The sequence below is a fragment of the Scyliorhinus torazame genome, chromosome 10 (assembly GCF_047496885.1).
Source record: "Scyliorhinus torazame isolate Kashiwa2021f chromosome 10, sScyTor2.1, whole genome shotgun sequence".
NCBI lineage: Eukaryota > Metazoa > Chordata > Chondrichthyes > Carcharhiniformes > Scyliorhinidae > Scyliorhinus > Scyliorhinus torazame.
In genome coordinates, this window is record NC_092716.1 from 82,043,626 (window position 1) to 82,068,981 (window position 25,356).

Below are 25,356 nucleotides of genomic sequence, written 5' to 3' on the forward strand. Positions count from 1 at the left end.
CACCCGGGGGCCACTCGATTGTACCACCTGATCAAAGCTCGCAATCTGCCCTACTCCGTTGAGGAAGTAAGGACAGTCACCAGGGACTGCCAGGTCTGTGCGGAGTGCAAGCCGCACTTCTACCGGACGGACCGTGCGCGCCTGGTGAAGGCTTCCCGCCCCTTTGAACGCCTCAGATTTCAAAGGGCCCCTCCCCTCCACCGACCGTAGCACGTACCTTCTCAGTGTGGTCGATGAGTACTCCAGATTCCCCTTCGCCACCCCATACCCCGATATGACGTCTGCCACCGTCATCAAAGCCCTCAACACCATCTTCGCTCTGTTTGGTTTCCCCGCCTACATCCACAGTGACAGGGGATCCTCATTCATGAGCGATGAGCTGCGTCAGTTCCTGCTCAGCAGGGGTATCGTCTCCAGCAGGACGACCAGCTACAACCCCCGGGGAAACGTGCAAGTAGAACGGGAGAATGGGACGGTTTGGAGGGCCGTCCAGCTGGCCCTACGGTCCAGGAAACTCCCAGCCTCTCGCTGGCAGGAGGTCCTCCCTGACGCTTCATACTCCATCTGGTCACTGTTGTGCACCGCCAATAATACCACACCCCATGAACGTGTTTTTACTTTCCCCAGGAAGTCCACATCAGGGGTGTCGCTCCCGACTTGGCTCGCAGCTCCAGGACCGGTCCTTCTCCATAGACATATCCGACTCCACAAGGCGGACCCCTTGGTGGACAGGGTTCACCTGCTCCACGCCAACCCTCAATATGCGACATGAAGTTCCCCGATGGCCGCCAAGATACTGTCTCACTCAGGGACCTGGCACCGTCAGGTTCCACCACAACACACTCCCCCACCCATGCGCCCCCCTCTCCCATCGCACTGCCAACATTGACCCCACCAGACCAACCCCTCCCCCCCTTCCCGCACAAGAGGACAAAGAGGATTTTGGCACGCTCCCGGAGGTCCCCGATGACTGGCCAGCATCAGCACCGCCACCACCGCCATCGGTGTCACCTCCACCACCGCCAGCATCGGCTTCGCCGCCACCATTACGCCGTTCCCAAAGAAGCACCAAAGCACCGGATCGGCTGAACCTTTGACAGACTCCGGACCGTCAACATGGACTTTTCTTTTTTTTCTTCCTTGTTTTCCCCATTCTTAACACCGTACATAATTGCACTATGTGTATATAGTTTCACATCACCCCTGCCGGACTCATTTTTAACAGGGGGTGAATGTGGTGAACCACTGTATTATGGGATGTAAGGTAGGACCTGCACTACAGGTTCGCCGGTAGCCCCTGCCGGCTGGCTCCGCCCACTAAGATCTGTATAAATATACGTGACCTCCATGCCCTGCCATTTCACCAGCTGCAGCAGGAGGCCACGCATCTGACTGCAATAAGCCACAGTTGTACCCAATTTGCGTCTTTGTGCAATTGATTGCACATCAAAGGGATCAAAGGATCGGGGTGGGAGGGGGAAAGCAGGAACAGGTCACAGAGTTGGATGATCAGCCATGATCATAATGAATAGCAGAGAAGGCTTGAAGGGCCGAATGGCCTACTCCTGCTTCTATTTTCTGTGTAACTCAACAGGAGTGGCTGGCTTATTTCTTATGCTTTACATATTGTGAAATATTGAATTGAAAACTCACAATTTCCGAAAAATTCTAACTATCTCATACCTCAAAAGTGGAAAAGATTGGAATTTATTCAGCCCTCCAGACTTGGTCATAACAATGGAGACCATAAATGAGACCACCAAGTATGGTCTAACCAATGCTCGATACAATTTTATCATAACCTCTCTGTTTTTCAATTCTATCCCTCTAGAAATGAACCCATGTGAATTGCTTGGTTTTTTTTTCACAGCTTTATGTATTATTTTTAGTAATGTGCATCTGTGCCCACAGATCCCTTTGTTCCTCTACCACATTTAGACACTTATTTTTCAAGGAAGATGTGGCTTTTTAATTCTTCTTGCAAGACCAATCAGTTCATATTGAAGTTTGTTAGCCAATTGCACACCCATTCTGCAAGTTCATTAATGACTTCCTGTATTTTGTCAATTTTCCTTTGTATTAACTACACAACAATTTGGTGTCATCTGCAAATTTTAAAATTGTACTTGTGATTCCTGAGTCCAAACGGTTTATGTGAATAGTGATCAACAGTAGTCCCAGCAATAATCATTGTGAAACACCATTTTTTACCTTTTGCCACGTTGAGCTTTCCCTTTATTGTTTTTAGCCAACTTTCTATACACTTTGCTACTTGTCCCCTAGCCACTTTTTCCAGTATCAGGAGTGGTGATGCACTGAACCTAAGCTGCTGATGCATGATGTAACCCAGTGGAAATCCTGATGTAGCATAGGTTGCTATAAATTGTTCGGTAAGTTTAAATCTCCGATGAGCTTATTTTCCCTGCCAGACCACCAGAAATGTCTTTTACACAGTGTTGAAAGTTTGAGCTAGATACACATCACTTACCCAGACCTTAGCAGGAAATTGTTAAGACTATTTAGTTTCTGGTGTAACTCAGTGATAACAATACAACCCAACTCACCACCTCCCAACATTCATCCCAATACCCACAGCCTCTGTTAAAAGTTGATCAAATATGACATACCCTGTAAAATCCACGCTGATTGTTTTATATTATAATTTCAGTGCCAAGATGATTTCTGACTGCATCTTCGAGAAGAATTCCATTACCTTTCTGACCACCAACTATAAGTTAATTGGTCAATAATTCCCTGAACTTGGTCGGTCTCAATTTTTAAATTTAGGAATCACAATAGTTGCCCACTAGTCCTCTGGCACAGTTTCCATTTTAACTGCATGTAAAAGTGCCTGTGCTATCTCTTTACTAACTTCTTTTAATATGCATAAATGCAATTCTCCGTCACCAGATAATCGGCGGGGGCGGGAATCGTGCCGCGCTGGTCGGCGGGCTCCCCCCTGCGATTCTCCGGCCCGCGATGGGCCGAAGTCCCGCCGCTGTCAACCCTCGCCAGCCGGCGTGGATTGAACTACCTCTCTTACCGGCGGGAGCAGACGGCGCGGGCGGGCTCCGGGGTTCTGGGGGGGGCGCGGGGCGATCTGGCCCCGGGGGGGTGCCCCCACGGTGGCCTGGCCCGCGATCGGGGCCCACCGGTCGGCGGGCAGGCCTGTGCCGTGGGGGCACTCTTTTTCTTCCGCCTTCACCATGGTCTCCACTATGGCGGAGGCGGAAGAGACCCCCTCCACTGCGCATGCGCGGGGATGCCGTGAGCGTCCGCTGACGCTCCCGTGCATGCGTCGCCCGGCGAAGTCCTTTTGGCGCCGGCTGGCGTGGCGCCAAAGGGCTTTCCCGCCAGCCGGTGGAGCAGAAATCACTCCGGCGCGGGCCTAGCACCTTTGGGGCGGTGCGACACCGGAGTGGTTCCTGCCACTCCATTACGCCCGATTCCCCCGCCCCGCCGGGTAGGGGAGAATCCCGACCCTGTTCTTTTTACCAGGTGGAGTCTCTATGTCACTCCAGTATTTGTTGTTGAATCTTAACTGCCCTTGCAACTGCAAGACAGTTTTCAGCAGAAAATATTCCAAGTTGACAAATATATTTTTCAATTGTTTACTACATTTCAAAGATTTGGCAATTTTGACTCTTTTTTAATATCTCCATCTGCTGTCCTCCAGTGTGGTGATCGGAGCCAACACAAAGCATGCTGGGGAATGACATAGTATGAATGTCAGGCGAAGCCTGGAAATTACATTCCTAGTGTGAGAGTAACTCAATTTATATCCAAGTCCTGAACTGTATTTAACACTCCGGTGATTTCTCACATCATAATTTGATCCTGCAGCCAAGTGGAACTATGGGAAAACCCTGATTCTCACAACATCAAAATGCATGGAATACTGGTCTGCAAATAACAATTAATCAATGTGCATAATGTAATTTTCCAAACAGTCTGCAATTCCAGATCAGTGATCAATAAGATGTAGTAGAGTGCGTAAGATACCAAGGTCAAGTTATTCCTTCGACATGGGATACCGAGGTCCAAAAATGCTATAATTACTTAGGCTTAAAAATATAATCTTATATTTGGTTAAGAAGCAAGCAGCTTTCCAAGCTGTAAATGGAGATATACACAATAAAGACCAGTAAACGGTAAAGAGCTTGTAGTAGAAGGAAAAGGTGAAACTATATTTAGAATAAGTAGCTTTGTGGCCTTGAGCATAGGAAGAGAGAAATGGACTGGTATACATTTATCAACTGGGCATAAGATTACTTCTTATTTTCCATGCAGGCATTGTTTAATGTGTGTCATAATATACACCAGTATATCATGGTGCAGACACACACTGATGGACACACAGTGGGACCAATCAACATACACAACACCGCAGCCAATCACCAGTTAGAGCACACGCACTATAAAGACAGGGGGCGTCAGAGTTCCCGCTCATTCGAGTAGCAGCTAGCTAGGAGCACAGAGCTCACAGCCTGCAACACAGACATTCACCATGTGCTGAGTGCATCAACTGGTTAGGACAAGGCAAAGGTCTTTAGTTAAAGCTAGTATTGTATTTACCCACAGTTCAAGTATGTTCAAATAGTTAACCTTTTAATAAAATGGTGTTGCACTACTTCAAGTGTTGGTGACCTGTATGTGATCCAGAACACCCAACACATCATGATACCAGGGGTGGTTGCATAGTAGCACTTCTTAGACCTACCTGCAAGTGATCTGCCTTCCGCCAGCATTCCGTCATCCTGCAACATGGACAGCATCAGCCCGCCGCCGCCGCTCCGCATCGCCGGCAATCTCGGGGCTAACTGGAAGATTTTCAAACAGCGCTTCCAGCTCTTCCTCAAAGCCACGGACAGGGAGGGCGCCTTGGACACCAGAAAGATTGCTCTTCTCCTCTCCACGGCCGGGGACCATGCCATCCACATTTTCAACTCTCTCACCTTTGCAGATGATGAAGACAAGACGAAGTTCAAGATGGTTCTCCTCAAATTTGACACTCACTGCAGCGTAGAGGTGAATGAAAGTTTCGAACGTTACGTGTTCCAGCAGCATTTGCAGGGTAAGGACGAACCTTTCCAATCCTTTCTAACGCACCTCCGCATCCTTGCGCAATCTTGCAGCTAATCTTCCACCTCTGACTCCATGATACGCGACCAGATCGTTTTCGGTGTTCAGTCGGACCCCCTACATCAGCAGCTCCTCAAAGTAAAGCAACTGACCCTAGCGACCGCCATCGAGACCTGTGTCCTACGTGAAAATGCCACCAGTCGGTACTCCCGTATACAAGCGGCTGAAACGGCGCGGCAAGGTCTCCACGAGGCGGAACGGGTCCAAATGATTGAGCACCTCCAGGGCCTCAGTCTGGATGAGGGCGGCCATTTCGCACACTTTTTGCGGACTCCCGCGCTTGTGCGCACCAAACAAGGGGACGACGACATGGAGGAACGTAATGCGCAGGCGCGCACCACGCAGGACCGCACCGCGCATGCGCGGTGGCGCAGCGAACGTGCTGACATCACGACGTGCGGCAACTGTGGCTCCGCCCATTTGAAGCGGCAATGCCCCGCAAAACCTCGACAATGCCTGCGATATGGAAGACTTGGCCACTATGCTGCCTGCTGTCAAGCAGCTCAGCCTTCCAATTCATATCGCTTCAGCCAGCCTCGCAGGAATGTTCGGGCAATTCAACCCACGGTCACCGAGTCCGATGCGGACCTCCCACACAGCAGTGACACCGAGGACCCGAAGACAACTTTTAGAGTCAGTGTCGTAACGAAAAACAGGCTGTCCCCGAAGCAAAGACACCCGCCGCTGTCGGTATACAGCATTGATCCAGCCGATGAGTGGTGTGCCACCCTGACGGTCAACCGGTCCCAAATACGATTCCGGCTGGACACTGGTGCCTCCGCCAATCTCATGGCGTGGTCTGCTTTCCAAAGCCTTCGTGTCAAACCAACCATTCTCCCATTGGCCTGCCAGCTATTGGACTACAATGGCAACATCATTCCTGCTACCGGCTCATGCCAACTCAAAGTGACGCACAAGTCACAAAAAGCCATCCTTCCTTTCAAGATCGTGGGCTCCACGAAGGACTCTCTGCTTGGCGCACAGGCGTGCAAATTGCTAAACCTCGTTCAAAGAGTTCACTCTCTCTCTCCTGATGACACGCCCGCCTTCCAGGACGCTGACTTCATGGCGCAACTCTACGCCATCATCGACAAGCAGCGCAATGTCTTTGAAGGCATGGGCACGCTCCCATATACGTACAAGATCCTACTCAAACAGAACGCCATGCCTGTGGTGCATGCACCTCGCAGAGTCCCAGCACCTCTCAAGGACCACCTCAAGCAGCAGCTGCAGGACCTCCAAGACCAAGGAGTGATCTCCAGAGTTACAGAACCAACCGACTGGGTCAGTTCCATGGTGTGCGTAAAAAAGCCTTCCGGCGAGCTCAGAATCTGCATTGATCCAAAGGATCTGAATCACAACATAATGAGGGAGCATTACCCAATCCCCAGGTGCGAAGCGATCACATGCGAGATGGCTCGGGCCAAGCTCTTCACCAAACTTGACGCCTCGAAAGGATTCTGGCAAATTCAACTAGACAGATCGAGCAGGAAACTGTGTACCTTTAACACCCCTTTTGGCAGATATTGTACAACAGGATGCCGTTTGGGATTATATCGGCATCAGAAGTATTCCACAGGATCATGGAACAGATGATGGAAGGCATTGAAGGTGTTCGCGTCTATGTCGACGACATAATCATTTGGTCCACCACCACCACGTCATTTGGAGGCATATCAGTCGCCTCCAGCGCGTGTTCAAACGCATACGGGAGCAGGGCCTACGCCTCAACAGAGCCAAATGCTCCTTGGGCCAGATGGAACTCAAGTTCCTAGGGGACCAAATCTCCCAGTTGGGTGTGCGGCCGGATGCGGACAAGGTGGCTGTCATCACAGCCATAAAAAAGCCAGAGGACAAGAAGGCGGTCCTCCAATTTCTGGGCATGGTCAACTTCCGAGGGAAGTTCATCCCTAACCTCGCCTCTCATACCACAGCTCTCAGGAACCTGGTCAGGAAGATGACAGACTTTCAGTGGCTTCCTGTCCACGAGCGCAAATGGAAAGAACTTAAAACCAAACTTACCACGGCCCCGGTATTGGCCTTTTTTGATCCAGCGAAAGAGACAAAATTTTCGACCGATGCCAGCCAATCTGGCATTGGGGCAGTGCTCCTGCAACACGATGAGGCCTCATCATGGGCCCCCGTTGCATAAGCGTCACGCGCCATGACCCCCACGGAACAGTGCTACGCGCAGATAGAAAAGGAGTGCCTGAGCCTTTTGACCGGTGTCGTCAAGTTTCATGATTATGTGTACGGCCTTCCCCAATTCACCGTCGAGACCGACAATCGCCCGCTGGTGAATATAATACAAAATGACTTGAACGACATGACGCCTCGCCTCCAGCGCATTCTGCTCAAACTCCGGTGATACGACTTCCAGCTCAGCCTTCCAATTCATATCGCTTCCGGGCAAATACACCCCGGGCAAAGACCTGATCATAGCCGACGCTCTGTCCAGGGCAGTCAACACCCCGTGTGACCCAGCGGGATTCGTCTGCCAGGTTGATGCCCATGTGGCCTTCGTGGCCTCCAATTTACCGGCCACGGATGAACGCCTCGTCCAAATTCGCCGCAAGACTGCGACTGACCCCTGCTACAGCGTGTCATGCGCCACCTAACAGACGGGTGGCTCAAGGGCCAATGCCCGCTGTTCTACAACATCAGAGACGATCTGGCGGTTGTCGATGGTGTCCTCCTGAAGCTGGACCGCATTGTTATCCCACACAGCATGCGCCAGCTTGTCTTGGAACAGCTACACGAGGGCCATCTTGGCGTGGAGAAGTGCTGCCGATGGACCCGAGAAGCAGTGTACTGGCCCGGCATCAATGACGACATCGCCAACACAGTGCTCAACTGCCCCACCTGTCAGCGGTTCCAGCCGGCCCAGCCACGTGAGACCCTACAGCCCCTTGAGTTGGTTAAGTCCCCTTGGTCCAAGGTCGGCATCGACCTGTTCCACGCGCTGGGCAGGGACTATGTTCTGATTGTAGACTATTTTACAAACTACCCGGAGGTGGTACGTTTGCATGACATCACATCGTCTGCAGTCATCCGTGCCTGTAAGGACACCTTTGCTCGTCACGGCATCCCACTCACTGTGATGTCGTACATCTTTGTGCATGTGACATCCAGTCGCCTGTACCACCAATCCAATGGCAAAGCGGAGAAGGGTGTCCACATAGTCAAACGGCTCCTCTGCAAGGCTGCCGATGCGGGATCCGACTTCTACCTCACCCTGCTGGCCTATCGCTCGGCCCCACTGTCCACTGGCCTGTCGCCAGCCCAGCTGCTCATGGGTCGCACCCTGAGGACGACGGTGCCATCCATTCACGTCCCAGACCTCGACCACGTTCCGATCCTTCAACAAATGCAACTGTCTCAAAGAACAAAGAACAAAGAACAAAGAAATGTACAGCACAGGAACAGGCCCTTCGGCCCTCCAAGCCCGTGCCGACCATACTGCCCGACTAAACTACAATCTTCTACACTTCCTGGGTCCGTATCCTTCTATTCCCATCCTATTCATATATTTGTCAAGATGCCCCTTAAATGTCCCTATCGTCCCTGCTTCCACTACCTCCTCCGGTAGTGAGTTCCAGGCACCCACTACCCTCTGCGTAAAAAACTTGCCTCGTACATCTACTCTAAACCTTGCCCCTCTCACCTTAAACCTATGCCCCCTAGTAATTGACCCCTCTACCCTGGGGAAAAGCCTCTGACTATCCACTCTGTCTATGCCCCTCATAATTTTGTATACCTCTATCAGGTCGCCCCTCAACCTCCTTCGTTCCAGTGAGAACAAACTGAGTTTATTCAACCTCTCCTCATAGCTAATGCCCTCCATACCAGGCAACATTCTGGTAAATCTCTTCTGCACCCTCTCTAAAGCCTCCACATCCTTCTGGTAGTGTGGCGACCAGAATTGAACACTATACTCCAAGTGTGGCCTAACTAAGGTTCTATACAGCTGCAACATGACTTGCCAATTCTTATACTCAATGCCCCGGCCAATGAAGGCAAGCATGCCGTATGCCTTCTTGACTACCTTCTCCACCTGTGTTGCCCCTTTCAATGACCTGTGGACCTGTACTCCTAGATCTCTTTGACTTTCAATACTCTTGAGGGTTCTACCATTCACTGTATATTCCCTACCTGCATTAGCCCTTCCAAAATGCATTACCTCACATTTGTCCAGATTAAACTCCATCTGCCATCTCTCCGCCCAAGTCTCCAGACAATCTAAATCCTGCTGTATCCTCAGACAGTCCTCATCGCTATCCGCAATTCCACCAACCTTTGTGTCGTCTGCAAACTTACTAATCAGACCAGTTACATTTTCCTCCAAATCATTTATATATACTACAAAGAGCAAAGGTCCCAGCACTGATCCCTGTGGAACACCACTGGTCACAGCCCTCCAATTAGAAAAGCATCCCTCCATTGCTACCCTCTGCCTTCTATGGCCTAGCCAGTTCTGTATCCACCTTGCCAGTTCACCCCTGATCCCGTGTGACTTCACCTTTTGTACAAGTCTACCATGAGGGACCTTGTCAAAGGCCTTACTGAAGTCCATATAGACAACATCTACTGCCCTACCTGCATCAATCATCTTAGTGACCTCCTCGAAAAACTCTATCAAGTTAGTGAGACATGACCTCCCCTTCACAAAACCGTGCTGCCTCTCACTAATACGTCCATTTGCTTCCAAATGGGAGTAGATCCTGTCTCGAAGAATTCTCTCCAGTAATTTCCCTACCACTGAAGTAAGGCTCACCGGCCTGTAGTTCTCGGGATTATCCTTGCTACCCTTCTTAAACAGAGGAACAACATTGGCTATTCTCCAGTCCTCCGGGACATCCCCTGAAGACAGCGAGGATCCAAATATTTGTGTCAAGGCCTCAGCAATTTCCTCTCCAGCCTCCTTCAGTATTCTGGGGTAGATCCCATCAGGCCCTGGGGACTTATCTACCTTAAGATTTTTTAAGACACCCAACACCTCGTCTTTTTGGATCACAATGTGACCCAGGCTATCTACACCCCCTTCTCCAGACTCAACATCTACCAATTCCTTCTCTTTGGTGAATACTGATGCAAAGTATTCATTTAGTACCTCGCCCATTTCATCTGGCTCCACACATAGATTCCCTTGCCTATCCTTCAGTGGGCCAACCCTTTCCCTGGCTACCCTCTTGCTTTTTATGTACGTGTAAAAAGCCTTGGGATTTTCCTTAACCCTATTTGCCAATGACTTTTCATGACCCCTTCTAGCCCTCCTGACTCCTTGCTTAAGTTCCTTCCTACTTTCCTTATATGCCACACAGGCTTCGTCTGTTCCCAGCCTTTTAGCCCTGACAAATGCCTCCTTTTTCTTTTTGACGAGGCCTACAATATCACTCGTCATCCAAGGTTCCCGAAAATTGCCGTATTTATCTTTCTTCCTCACAGGAACATGCCTGTCCTGTATTCCTTTCAACTGACACTTGAAAGCCTCCCACATGTCAGATGTGCACAACACAAGGCGGCTCATGACTCCCGTGCAGCTGATCTCCCCGCTCTGGCTCCAGATGACAACGTCCGCATCCATCTTCCTGGATGGTTGGTCTGCAACTACTGTGGTTCTTCGGCAGGTGGCTCCCCGCTCGTTCCTGGTTCGTCTACCGGATGGTTCCATTCTGCGCCGTAATCGACGTGCCCTTCATCTCGTTCCGCGCTCGCTACGTGATCCTCCGCCAGTGCCACGCCCTCCTGTTGTCCCTGGCCTGGACTATGCGGAGATTCCGGTTACTCTGCATCCTCCTCACTCTGACGCAGTCCAGCCCGCTCCTCAGCCGGTGGCTCCTGACCCACCCTTGAGGCGGTCAACCAGAATTCGTCGCCCACCTCAGGGACTTAATTTGTGAACTTTGTGCACTAATGGACTCTCTGGTCTGTTCTGTTCTTCCATTTAATCGTTCAAGTGGTTTGTATATAGTGTTCATCTCGTTATTAGTGTGACACACTGTTTTTTCTGCACCAGGCACCTTCCCATGTAAATAGCTTAGTTTTATGTACATAGTCCTGTAAATATCTTGCACACACGTAGTCAGGAACATTCACCACACACTATTTATTGTCACGCAGGCACATTTTTTTAGATAAAAGGGGGGATGTCATAATATACACCAGTATATCATGGTGCAGACACACACTGATGGACACACAGTGGGACCAATCAACATACACAACACCGCAGCCAATCACCAGTGAGAGCACACGCACTATAAAGACAGGGGGCGTCAGAGTTCCCGCTCATTCGAGTAGCAGCTAGCTAGGAGCACAGAGTCACAGCCTGCAAAACAGGCATTCACCATGTGCTGAGTGCATCAACTGGTTAGGACAAGGCAAAGGTCTTTAGTTAAAGCTAGTATCGTATTTACCTACAGTTCAAGTATGTTTAAATAGTTAACCTTTTAATAAAATAGTGTTGCACTACTTCAAGTGTTGGTGACCTGTATGTGATCCAGAACACCCAACACATCAATGTGGACACTGTTTGCCACCTTCGTATGAAACTACGCAGTGTGATCTGTTAGATCCAAGTCTGACTGCTTTATTGTGCTGGAAACGTCTTATATAAACTCCTGTCTCAGTCCATTATAAAGATTTGTTCAAATATGAATAGCAATTTCGGGATCAGTAGAAACTCAATTGTGAATTACCAATCGAAATTACAATAATTTGTGCTTCATTTTGCACGAGTAATTCATTTGGGTAGCTTTAATGAAACAAAACGTGAATGCAATTTTTGCATTATTCCTGGATTGGCAAAGACAATTATTTGTTTTAAATGAGAAGGGGTTCCTGTTCCTGATCATTACAAATATAGTGATTTGTCATGCAAGGACACGCATGTGTGGACATTGGGTGAGGATATCAATGGGATGCAGTACCCCTTCCCTCCCCATATTTGGATACCCTGCTCATTGACATGGCTTACATATGGTAACTTAATCATAGAATTTACAGTGCAGAATGTCATTCGACCCATCGAGTCTACACCAGCCCTGGAAAGAGCACCCTATTTAAGCCCATGCCTCCACCCTATCCCCGTAACCCAGTAAACCCACCTATCCTTTTTGGACATTAAGGGGCAATTTATCATGGCCAATCCACCGTACATCTTTGGACTGTGGGAGGAAACCGGAACACCCGGAGGAAACCCACGCAGCCACAGGGAGAAAGTGCAAACTCCACACAGACAGTCCCCGGGTCCCTGGAGCTGTGAGGCAGCAATGTTAACTACTGTGCCGCCTGATGTAAGGTGCAATGAGAGCAGCCAAAGCTGGTGGACCCATCTATCAGAGTAGTCAATGCCTTCAGGAGGGCATAGGACATTAAAGGAAGGAAAGTAATTTTAAAACTTTCATCAGGTTTGAATCCAGTCATATGGATGCACACTTGGGAAGTCATTCAAGCATAAAATTACTTCACCTGATAATCTAGAAATTGACTTTTTTTACCTGTGTATGTACGCTTCAGACCGGCTTTTAATCCTCGAGGTGGTTCATTGGTAAACTTTATTGCCATTTGCAGCAGAGTAATAGGGAAGTATCTGTGGACCTCAGTTGTTATCCACAGTCGGAATGAGTCCTGAATAGTCTCAGTTTCAGTAATTGTGTCCATCAATTCATCCATGAAATCCAGTCCAAGGTGGCAGTTCTGAAGTAAAGCCCAACCTCCCTAAAATAAATCCCAAAAGCCAATTAAATTAATTGCATATGAATTTAAAAGCAAACACAAAAGTTATTATTTAAAGGTGAAAATATGTAGTAATTTGCGCTTCTCCTTCTGTGGTTTTTACACTAGCGTCACTAATCGGACTCTTTTCCTGATTTTTTTCACACATCTTTACTGGTTAGTGGCTGGCCTCCATTTGGCAACTTACTCCATGAAGTTGTTGAGATAAGGGGCTTTAATCAGAAAAAGAGATTGTGATTATACAGCACTCAATTTGCAGCATTGTTGATTTTCAATGTCCTGTGACAATACTTTGATGCAGGAGGTAGTTCAAATCTTTAAAATAGTAGACTGTTTGCAAGACCCCTATACAATAAAACTACAAGATCTCAAAGAAACACGTTAACTGAACTAATATGTCATTTAACGGAACAGTGATAAATATATTATCTTTGGCCGCACAGATACTATGTAAGGGACACAGACATCTGTAATGAACAGGTTTGTACATAAATTGGTGAATGCTAATCCTCTTACATTTGACATTGTCTGCTGAAGCAATCTGCGTGCATGTGTCTCTTGGCCCTGACCCATAGAAACATAGCGAGTCTCAATTTTTAGTCTCTTTCCAAGGGCAATGATGCGGTCTGTAGGATCAGAACCCATGGAGAGGAAACAGATGAGAGGGGTCCTGGTGTCAGATTCCTCCCAGCTTTTTTCGAGGTCCAGAATAACATCTTCCGCATACTTCTCGCCCATGGAATCGATAATATACTTGCGGGCCTAAATGCATAAAAACATACATTAAAAAAATTAAATGCAAATATTGTATCTCTATTTTGTTAATATATCTTAAATGAAATTATCACAAAAAATTCAAAATTATAGTTCAGTGCAACATCTCTGCAGTTCTTATTGTAGCCAAATACAAATGCAATGGGGTTCTGTGAAAATCACCCCGTCAGATTGCTGACTCTGATAATCTATTGTGCCAGTGGGCCGATGAATGGCAGATGCAGTTTAATTTAGATAAATGTGAGGCGATGCATTTTGGTAGATCAAATCAGTTAATGGTAGAGAGTTGGGGAGAGTTATAGAACAGAGATCTAGGGGAACAGGTTCATAGCTCCTTGAAAGTGGAGTCACAGGTGGACAAGGCGGTGAATAAGGCATTCAACATGCTTGGTTTCATTGGTCAGAACATTGAATACAGGAGTTGGGACATCTTGCTGAAGTAGTACAAGACAGTAGTAAGGTCACATTTGGAATACTGTGTACAGTTCTGCTCACCCTATTATAGAAAGGATGTTATTAAACTAGAAAGAGTGCAGAAAAGATTTATGAGGATGATGGTTTGAGTTAATAATAATAATATTTTATTGTCACAAGTATGAAGTTACTGTGAAAAGCCCCGAGTCGCCACATTCCGGCGCCTGTTCGGGTAAGCTGGTACTGGGAATTGAACCTGCGCTGCTGGCCTTGTTTTCCCTTACAAACCAGCTGTCTAGCCCACTGAGCTAAACCAGCCCTTATAAGGAGAGGCTGGATGGACTGGGACTTTTTTCCCTGGAGCCTGGGTGGCTTAGGGGTGATCTTATAGAGGTCTATAAAATAAAGAGGGGCATAGATAAGGCAGATAGTCAACATCTTTTCCCAAAGGTAGGGGAGTCTAAAACTAGAGGGCATAGGTTTAAGGTGTGAGGGCAGAGATACAAAAACATCCAGAGGGGCAATTTGTTCACACAGAGGGTGGTGAGATCTGGAATGAGCGGCCAGATGCAGTAGTAGAAGCATTAGACAGTTATATGGGAAAGCTGGGTATCGGGGGGATAAAGAAAGAACAAAGAACAAAAAAAAGTACAGCACAGGAACAGGCCCATCGGCCCTCCAAGCCCGTGCCGACCATGCTGCCCGACTAAACTGCAATCTTCTACACCTCCTGGGTCCGTATCCCTCTATTCCCATCCTATTCATGTATTTGTCAAGATGCCCCTTAAATGTCACTATCGTCCCTGCATCCACCACCTCCTCCGGTAGCGAGTTCCAGGCACCCACTACCCTCTGTGTAAAAAACTTGCCTCGTACATCTACTCTAAACCTTGCCCCACGCACCTTAAACCTATGCTCCCTAGTAATTGACCCCTCTACCCTGGGGAAAAGCCTCTGACTATCCACTCTGTCTATGCCCTCATAATTTTGTAGACCTCTATCAGGTCGCCCCTCAACCTCCGTCGTTCCAGTGAGAACAAACCGAGTTTATTCAACCGCTCCTCATAGCTAATGCCCTCCATACCAGGCAACATTCTGGTAAATCTCTTCTGCACCCTCTCTAAATAAAGCCACCACATCCTTCTGGTAGTGTGGCGACCAGAATTGAACACTATACTCCAAGTGTGGCCTAACTAAGGTTCTATACAGCTGCATCATGACTTGCCAATTCTTATACTCAATGCCCCGGACAATGAAGGCAAGCATGCCGTATCTCCGACTTTCAATACTCTTGAGGATTCTACCATTCACTGTATATTCCCAACCTGCATTAGACCTTCCCAAATGCATTACCTCACATTTGTCTGGATTAAACTCCATCTGCCATCTCTCCGCCCAAGTCTCCAAACAATCTAAATCCTGCTGTATCCTCTGACAGTCCTCATCGCTATCCGCAATTCCACCAGCCTTTGTGTCGTCTGCAAACTTACTAATCAGACCAGTTACATTTTCCTCCAAATCATTTATATATACTACAAACAGCAAAGGTCCCAGCACTGATCCCTGCGGAACACCGCTAGTCACAGCCCTCTAATTAGAAAAGCATCCTTCCATTGCTACTCTCTGCCTTCTATGACCTAGCCAGTTCTGCATCCACCTTGCCAGCTCACCCCTGATCCCGTGTGACTTCACCTTTTGTACTAGTCACTATGAGGGATCTTGTCAAAGGCCTTACTGAAGTCCATATAGACAACATCCACTGCCCTACCTGCATTTGGGCCAAATGCGGACAATTGGTACTAGCTTAGTGGTAAAAACTGGGCGGCATGGACTAGTTAGGCCGAAGGGCCTGTTTTCATGCTGCAAACGTCCATGGACTCTACGAACTGCAGAACAGGGAACCACGCACAGTTACCTAACCTCAGTAGTGAGGTCGCTCATTTTAAGAAACAGTTACACCTTTAACTATTGTTACCTTTGCCCAGAGGGTATTATTTTCACTTTTGCCTCCAAATCAGAGGATCGTGGGTTCAAACCCTGCTCCACATAATCAAACCAACTGTGTTTGCCTACATCGGTGCTGGAACCCCAGCTATTCACATGTATTGATGATTTAGATGAGGGGACTAAATGTAATATCTCCAAATTTGCAAATGACACAATGCTAGGCGGGATGGTGAACTGTGAGGAGGATTCAGAGATGCTTCAGTGTGATTTGGACAAGCTGAATGAGTCGGCAAATGCATGGCAGATGCAGTATGATGTTGATAAATGTGAGGTTATTCGCTTTGTTAGGAAAAATAGGAAGGCAGATAATCACCTGAATGATAATTATAACTTGAGAGACGTAATTTGCAACGAGACCTGGGTGTCCTTGTACACCAGTCGCTGAAGGTCAGAATGCAGATGAAATGAAATGAAAATCGCTTATCGTCACGAGTAAGCTTCAAATGAAGTTACTGTGAAAAGCCCCTTGTCGCCACATTCCGGCGCCTGTTCGGGGAGGCTGGTACGGGAATTGAACCATGCTGCTGCTCTGCCTTGCTCTGCTTTCAAAGCCAGCGATTTAGCCCTGTGCTAAACAGCCCCAGACGGTAACGAAGGCAAATCTTATGTTGATCTTCATAGTGATGGGATTTGAGTACAGGAGCAGGGATGTCTTTCTACAATTATACAGGGTATTGGTGAGACCACACCTGGAATATTGTGTGCAGTTTTGGTCTCCTTATCTGAGGAAGGATGTTCTTGCTATAGAGGGAGTACAGCAAAGATTTGCAGACTGATTCTTAGGATCGTGGGACGAACATATGAGGAGGGATTGAGTCGGTTAGGATTATATTTGCTGGAATTCAGAAGAATGAGGGGGTACCTCAGAGAAACCTGTAAAAGTCTAATAGGACTAGACAGGGTGGATGCAGGAAGGATGTTCCCGATGTTGGGAGATCCAGAATCAGGGCCGGGATTCTCCGACCCCCCGCTGGGTCGGAGAATCGCCGGGGGCTGGCGTGAATCCCGCCCCTGCCGGTTGCCGAATTCTCCGGCACCGGATATTCGGCGGGGGCGGGAATCGCTCCACGCCGGTTGGCGGGCTCCCCCCCAGTGATTCTCCGGCCCGCGATGGGCCAAAGTACCGCCGCTGTCAACCCACGCCAGCCGGCGTGGATTGAACCACCTTTGGGACGGCGGGGGACGGCGGCGCGAGTGGGCTCCGGGGTCCTGGGGGGCGCGCGGGGCCATCTGGTCCCGGGGTGTGCCCCCACGGTGGCCTGGCCCGCGATCGGGGCCTACCGATCCGCGGGTGGGCCTGTGCCGTGGGGGCATTCTTTTCCTTCTGCCTTCGCCATGGTCTCCAGCATGGCGGAGGCAGAAGAGACCCCCTCCACTGTGCATGCGCGGGGATGCCATGAACGGCCGCTGACGCTCCCGCGCATGCGCCGCCCGGCAAAGTCAGTTTCGCGCCAGCTGGCGGGGCACCAAAGGCCTTTCCCACCAGCTGGCGGGGCGGAAATTTGTCCGGCGCTGGCCTAGCCCCTCAAGGTGAGGGTTCGGCTGATCAAGGTGCGGAGACTTCCGCACCTTCGGGGCGGCGCGATGCCGGACTGATTCGCGCCGTTTTTGGTGCCGGTCGGCGGACATCGCGCCGATATCGGAGAATCCCGCCCCAGGAGTCTCAATCTGAGGATATGGGGTAGACCATTTGGGATTGTGATGAGGAGAAATTTCTTCACCCAGAGAGTGGCAAGCTTGTAGAATTCATTGCCATAGAAAGCAGTTGAGGCCATTGTATGTTTTCAAGAAGGAATTAGATAGTTCTTGGTGTGAAAGGGATCAAAGGATATGGCGGGAAGATGGTAACAGGCTATTGAGTTGCATGGTTGGCCATGATCTTAATGAATGGTGGAAAAGACTCAAAGGGCCAAGTGGCCTACTCCTGCTCTTTTTTATGATGTTTTGTTAAGAGCAAGGAGTAAATCTCCAAAGCAGTGTTCATTGTATATGCCTATTTCTTTCTCATTGACGAATTGAACTGTCAACAGTTTATTTATAAACTGGAAGAAGTTTTAAGAATGGCTTTATAGGAGGAGCAGTGATGGGTAGCTTCTGCAAGTTGTAGGAGTTTCAAGTTAACATGAAAAACACATCTGAGAAAATTGTCTCCAGCTGTAATTATTTCAGTTTATACTCACAGAAGCTGGAGACAATTCAATGTGTCAGGGAAAGAGAAGGTTTCTGGAACAAGAGTTTCAAAGGCCGTGACTCTGCTTAGAAACAGGAAGCTTGCAGTTGTCAAAGAAGGAGTGGTAACTATCCAGCTGTCGGGGAAGCCAGGAGGGACAGGCTAAAGCAAGAATACCCAGAGAGCAGATTGCTGTCTGCAACCAGTTTGAAGCAGTGGATTCCTGTGGGGAAGGTAAGAACAAGACTATCAAATGGACTGCATTGGAATCAAATAGTATCAGATGACCCTGGCCGGGGTAGATTGACAATTCATTTAGCCATGTAGTTGGAGTAGGAGAGCTGACAATGCCCTGATACAGCGCAAATATTTCAATGATGAAAGTTTAGAAATAAGTTGGGTGAAATGGAATAAAGAGATATGGGGCGGGATTCCCTGACCCCCCGCCGGGTCGGAGAATCTCCGGGGGTTGGCGTGAATCCCGCTCCCGCCGTCCTCCAAATTCTCCTACCCCCAAAAAATCGGCCCGGCATGGGTCGCGCCACCCGCCTCGGAGAATGGCGGGGACCGGCGTGACTCATTGGGCCCCAGGGCTCCACGAAATCTCCAGCCCGCGATGGGCCGAAGTCCCGCCCGTTCTTTGCCAGTCCCGCCGGCGTAAATTGGAGTAGGTCCCTTACCGGCGGGACCTGCCGGCGCGGGTGGCCTCCGGGGTTCTTGGGGAGTCGCGGGGGGATCTGGCCCCGGGAGGTGCCCCCACGGTGGCCTGGCCCGTGGTCGGGGCCCACCAATCTGCGGGCGGGCCTGTGCCGTGGGGGCACTCTATCCTTCCGCACCGGAAGCCGTGGTCCTCCGCCATTCCCGGTGCAGAAGCGAAGCCCTCTGCGCATGCACGGGGATGACGCCAGCACACGCTGGCGCTCCCGCGCATGCACCAACTGCCGCCGGCCGGCGGAGGCCCTTCGGCGCCGGTTGGCATGGTGCCAAGCCCCTTTCCCATCGGCCGGCGGGGCACAAACCACTCCGGGGCGGGCTCAGCACCTGAAGGTGCGGAGGATTCCGCACATTTGGGGCGGCCCGACGCCGGAGTGGTTCACACCACTCCGTCCCGCCGGGACCCCCTGCCCCGCCGGGTAGGGGAGAATCCCGCCCATGAGAACAGACTGCATAGGATTAGGACTGCAGCTTGTGTGCTAGATATACACCTACGCAGACTGGATGGGTGACTCAGCTTGCCTCTGTTATATAATTTCTGTATACTTCTATGCCAAATGGTGGTTTTACTGAGCAGGTTATTAGTCCAGTTTATATTTACAAAAGGTCCACCTGTGCAATTGTTCTGTCAGGACACCAGGATCGGACCAGTAAAAGCTTGCCAAAACAATCTAGAGAGTGATGGTAACCATCAGGCATGAACTCCTCCTCTTCTGGAGCATCTTTATCATACCAGTTTTTCCACTGCTTCTCATTTCGAGCAATCTACAAATATAATAAATAAACAGTTGTCAATTACTAGAGCATAAGTACCCTGAGGAAATTGAATTCTTCTGTAACATTCCATTCACAACAGATCTCAACATACAATAAAGGCTCAAAGTCAAAACAGTTAACAGAATTAACACTGCCTCTGCAGAGGCACAGCATTCAGCCTGCCCATTTAGCAGTCCACCTGATCTTGCATTCATTAAAATAAACATGTGGAAAATTGGCCAGGTTGCCATATGAATACACTGATCTCCACACGCCTGACAATCTAATTTGTGCTACAAATACACAAATCTCTGCAAAGGGAGAACTAATTCAGAACATCTACCCTTATCACTGAGTGAATATTTACCTCTGGTGTTTACATTTTTATGAGGTGTGGCTGAACGTCATTTAATAAAAAAAGCAAATAAATTGTTAAACCATTGGGGGAAATCACGTGTTGCCAATTCTATTCAGCAAAATTCTACAGTGTTTTTTTGAACCATAAAAATATCTGAAAAAGAAATGTAACATTGGATTGAGGTAAACATAATTGTTCCTGACATTTTTGGGTTTATGGTTGCAAAGATTTTTTAACAGCTGCTATTTATTTTTTGCATTATAAAGTTAGACATCTTTGATCTAATCACATCTCCCACCTTGTACCTTTTTAAGGAGATTCAGTTATTAATGCTGTAAATCCACAAATGCCATATTTAACCATCACTTTGACATCTATTAAACATTAGAACATAAGAAATAGTATAAGGAGTATGTCATAAGACCCCTTGAGCCTGTTCCGCAATTCAGATCCATGGACGATCTCATCCTGGCCTCAACTCCACTTTTCCTCCCTATTCCCCATAACCCTTGACTCCTTTATGGCAGTGGTTCCCAACCTTTTAGTTGTCACGGTACACCTTTATACGATAAAACATTTTGAGGCACACCTCCTACTTTCTCCAACTGAGTTGGTCTCATGCAAATGCCTTTTATCTCAAATAACTCCTAAAAGCACATAATTTGATACAATATTCATTAGGTTAAGAAGCTTACAATGAAAACCGTAGCACCATTTGGGCTACAATGGGAGGAGTTTTCCGAAAAAATCACAAAGGGTACCATTTAATGGAAACAAAGTCCCATAGCGACCGTGTTTAGCAGCATGTTTCCCGACACTCACAACACTATCGAGCAGCACTCGGGTTAGATAGGGGTCTCAGCGGGGAACACGCGGCCGCAGCCACATACAGCCCCGTTTTCTGCACTGAGGAACTCCACTCGCCAGAACTCCTCGGTGCAGCGCGAAATCGAGATGCCATTTATAACTGGCATCCCAATTTCTGGAGCCCCTGACGCGACCTGCGATTCCCCCCTCACTATGAGGGGTCCGCAGGCACCCACAGCCTGATCGCTACTATGTGAAAAATGCCAGCTTGGCACTGAATGGCCTTCTTCTGCACTGTAGGAATTCTATGAGATTCTATGAGCCAGGGCGTCAGCGTGCTGCCAGCAGACAGACAGAGGTCAGACATAAGCGATCGATGAGGAGCATCACAGACCATTCCTCATCGAACCGTCATCACCTTCCTGCATAGAAAGGGCAGCAGGCAATCATGGAACCCCCAGCCCCTGCACCCTGATGATCGACATCTCGGCCACCTTCTCCTCCTGGTCACAAAGGGGCCACGACATCCTGTGTGGACACGCTGTTGGATAACAAGCTAGTCCCCCATAAAACAGAAAGTGATGAGCACATTTCTAGCCCTCCTGCCTTTGCGCACCCTCACTCTCGCCTGGCTATATCATCCAGATCCTCAGCAGCCTTTGGCTCGACTCCCTCCTCCGAGGACATGTTCCACTCCTCGAGAGCTTCTTCAGGAAGGTTGGTGCCTTGCTGCAGAGCAGGGCTGTGTAGGGCACGGCAGATCACCCTCTAAGGGCTGTATTGGAGGGCCCACTGGACCTGTCGAGGCAGCGGGGGAGCCGTAACTTTAGGTGGCCAATGCACCGCTAAATTACAGATTGGATGGCACTGTGAGCATCGTTGACTGGGCTCTGCAGTGGTCGCTGGCCTCCACACTGGCACCATCAGCCAAGACCTCAGAGGCTATCCCTTGGCCCTTAGAAACCATCCCTGCAACCTGTGGTGACCCTTGAAAATGCCAGGGATCTACAATTGGTTGGCGATGTAGCTGTCAAGCAGGTTCCCTGGAAAAAGGGCACACATGTGCATGAATCGCATCTGGTGGTCACACACCTGCTGAACACTGAGGGAGTGGGACCCCCTCCAATTTATAAAGGGGACCCACGGGTGCCAAGGGACGTGAAGAACGACATGGGTGCAGTCAATCTCCCCCTGCACCTGTGGCAGACCAGCAATGTTGCTGGAGTCCTTTTGGCCTGCTGGGCCAGGTTCAGGTCGTAATGTATCATGTCCAAAGCCTAATGGATGGATGCCTGTGACATGTCACACAGGTCATCTGTAGAGTCCTGAAATGACCCATAGAATAAAGGTTGATGGCTGCCATGACCTTTATGGCTACAGGGAGCAGGTGTCCTCCATCGCCATATTGCACCTAGTCGGCAAGGATGTGGTATAAGTATCTCACAGTCTCCCTGGTGAGGCAGAGTCTTCTACGGCACATCTTGTCCGAAGTTCCATGAAGGACACTTGAGTCCTGTAGACCCTTGGTCTCCTTCTGTGCCTTTGTTCCTCCTGCATGGACTCTGGCCCCTGAGCCTGACCTGCAGCCCCCTGGACTCCTGCAGCAATGTCTTCCCGGGGAGCCGCTGCACGCTGCTGCTGGAGTATGTCGTGCTCCAATGATGTGGTAAGTAAAACAGCCAACTCCACTGGCTCCATACTGATATCGATCGGTTTGAGAGAGTCAGGTTGGTGTCGTAGCCAGATAATATTATTACCTCCCCTGACACATTGGCTTCCTGGACCTGAAGCAGCCAGTCCCAGAACTTATCCAGTGGCAACGACTTACTTACAGCTCAGGCGCCCTCCCATCTCCATTACAGGACTAGCCCTGGCTTCTGCCCTCGCCCTTGTGCTCCTGTCTGGTTCTCCCCTCCCTCATGCTCTCTTAACACTGGGGTTCTAACAGGAGAGTGAAATGCTTGCTCATCCCTAACAGGCAGGGTCAACTGGACAATGATGTCTGCCTTGGGGGATAATGGATTCTAACTGGTATGCATTGGGATCCGGCACAGAAGTGAGCCCAGAGCCTCTTGACCCCATGCAACCAAGCATTGAGCGCTGAACCCTGATTACTCATCCCTTTTCTTGACTTTGAGACCGTGAGCAGCTGACATTGTTAAGCCTTAACTCTTGGTGGCCAATCAGTTTGTTAAGCATGAGACTCAAGAATGTTAGAGTTCACAATTGCTTAACGCTTCAGGAATGGGCAAGCTAATAGGCACCATTCTTCTTCAAGCTGCATCATTCCGAGATCTCATTGCTGTCTTGCCTCTGTACTTAACACTCCTAGACAGCTACTCCAGAGTTTGTGTCCCCTTGGCTCTCAGCCCTCTGTTAATCTCTGCGACCCTCTGCAGCTCCTCATCCACCAAGGTGAAATGTTCACTATGCCGTGACAAGGCCTCCTCCATCCTTTTCATTTTCTCCCCCTGCTCCTGCACCATCGTTGACGTTCTCACCAACTCCTCTCTCACCGGGGCCAGGGTCTCTCCCACCCACGCTTTAAGCAAGGCCATCACCCCCATCTGATGCTTTTCAAAATGCTTTGAGAACAGCCGTTCGAACTCTCCAGCCATCACCTCTCATCTTCTCTACCTTAATTGGCACGGCCCCACCCGAAGGGTTCTCTCTTACCGTCTTTCCTCCTGCTGCACCTCTCGGCACAGTCGGTGGCAGACGTTTGCTCACTACCTTCTTCCCAATATTCTTGCCGGTTTTTGCCATTCGCTAAGTGCCCTTAGCCACCCAACAATTCCTCACAAACAAATCTTCACCGAAAACTGGGCTAAAAAGGCCATAAAAAACAGCTCTGGCAGGAGCCACCAAACATGTGACCTCCACCTACATGCCATCCATTATTGTGTCTTTTAAGGGAAGATAAGTCCTTACCCCCCATAGCCTTGTTGAGGGTCCAATATTGGGTCTTTCTGCTGCCGCCTACAACTATGCTTTCCAGTGCCGACCTGGCACATAAATTGCCAACGCGGATACATGAAGTCACTTGCCTCTACCAAAGAGCATTTCAATGCCATCAGTACCCCAGGAGAGTTTACTGGCTTTGAACTTCCTAGACATTCTACCAGTGTCCGTAGTGCACATCCAAAACTAGACCCGGTTAAATAAATGATAGCCACGAGAAGTCTCAAAACTGAGGCCCTACTTTATTTGTCTGGGCGAGTTGACAGGTGAGGATGACGTGATTCTGTGGGGGTCACAAGTGGTTGTCCCGCCTCCGGCCAGGGAGACCCTCCTTCAAGTGCTACATGGCGCCCACCAGGGCAGACAAAGTTAAAGATGCTGGCACACAGCTACATCTGGTGCTCAGGCATAAATAAAGCCATTGATGAACTGATGCAACAGTGCCACCCTTGCCAAATGCTGCAATCCCTGCCGCCATCTGCCACTTTTCTCTCTTGGGAATGACTATGCGGGTTCTTTTATGGGCAAGATAGTTTTACCCTGGTAGATGCACATTCTAAGTGGCTATCAGTTCAAGAGACGGGGTTCATTACCTCGGCGGCCATGGTGAATGCCTTGTGCCGACTGTTTGCCATTCATGGGCTTCCCGAATCGATTGATTCGGTCAATGGCACCCCCTTTACTTGCTATGGTTTCCAAGTTTTTGTGCGAGCAAATGACATACTAACACGAGGACGGCACCCTACCACTCAGCGTCTAATGGTTTATTTGAGAGGGCCGTTCAGACTGTCAAGAATGCAATGAGGAAACAATCTGATAAACCACTTCGCTAGCAGGTGGTTAGTTTTTTCTTGTTGTACAACTCAATACCCCATTCCACCATGGGGGTCACATCCGCTCAGCTGCTCGTAGGTCACCGGTTGAGAACGCAATTGGATCTTGTGTTTCTAAATTTGGCGAGGGTGGTGGAGGCACGTCAGGCCTCCCAGAAGAATCTGCTGTTAGAGCAGAGGAGCAGTAGGTCATTCTGGGGGGAAGACCCAGTTTTGGTCCGTAATTTCACTTCAGGTCCGCCTTGGTTAGCAGGACAGTTGTGTCCCAGTCGGGGCCAGTGTCATCTGTGGTCAGTGTTAATGAGAAGACCATCAGAAAGCACGTCAACCACTTGAGGAGTCGAGGGGTGGTGGCCCCCAGCTCAGAGTCAACAAGTTCCACCTGTATTGTGAACACTCCTGTAACTCTGTCTGGCCAAAGGGAGCCAAGGGCTCCTGAATTTGCTCAACCTGCTGTACCCGTGGAGGCTGGTGAGGCCTGTTCACCTGTCGTTGAGGTGGTACCTCCTGAGGTGACACTGACTTTTGACAGTTTGATTGCCCAGCAGGGTGCTGAGCTTGTGGCAGGATTATGGAGGTCTATAAGGACCTGGAGGTGTCTGGATAGATTGACTTTTTGATGGACTCTCTTTCACCGTTTGTCTCTTCTAACATTTCTCATTTTTGTATATAGTTTTTTGGTC

General features: G+C 49.2%; 1 protein-coding gene across 1 annotated transcript in view; it reads right to left on the reverse strand.

Moving 5' to 3' along the window:
* The window catches only part of LOC140430228 (dynein axonemal heavy chain 5-like), a 502,949-nt gene that overhangs the window by 92,337 nt on the left and 385,256 nt on the right, over window positions 1–25,356 (reverse strand). Inside the window, exons 71-73 of the mRNA XM_072517658.1 lie at window positions 19,571–19,723; window positions 13,396–13,641; window positions 12,642–12,861 (exon numbers count right to left, since the gene is read on the reverse strand). Of these exons, the coding sequence (XP_072373759.1) occupies window positions 12,642–12,861; window positions 13,396–13,641; window positions 19,571–19,723 (619 nt within the window). The remainder of the gene's footprint in view (window positions 1–12,641; window positions 12,862–13,395; window positions 13,642–19,570; window positions 19,724–25,356) is intronic.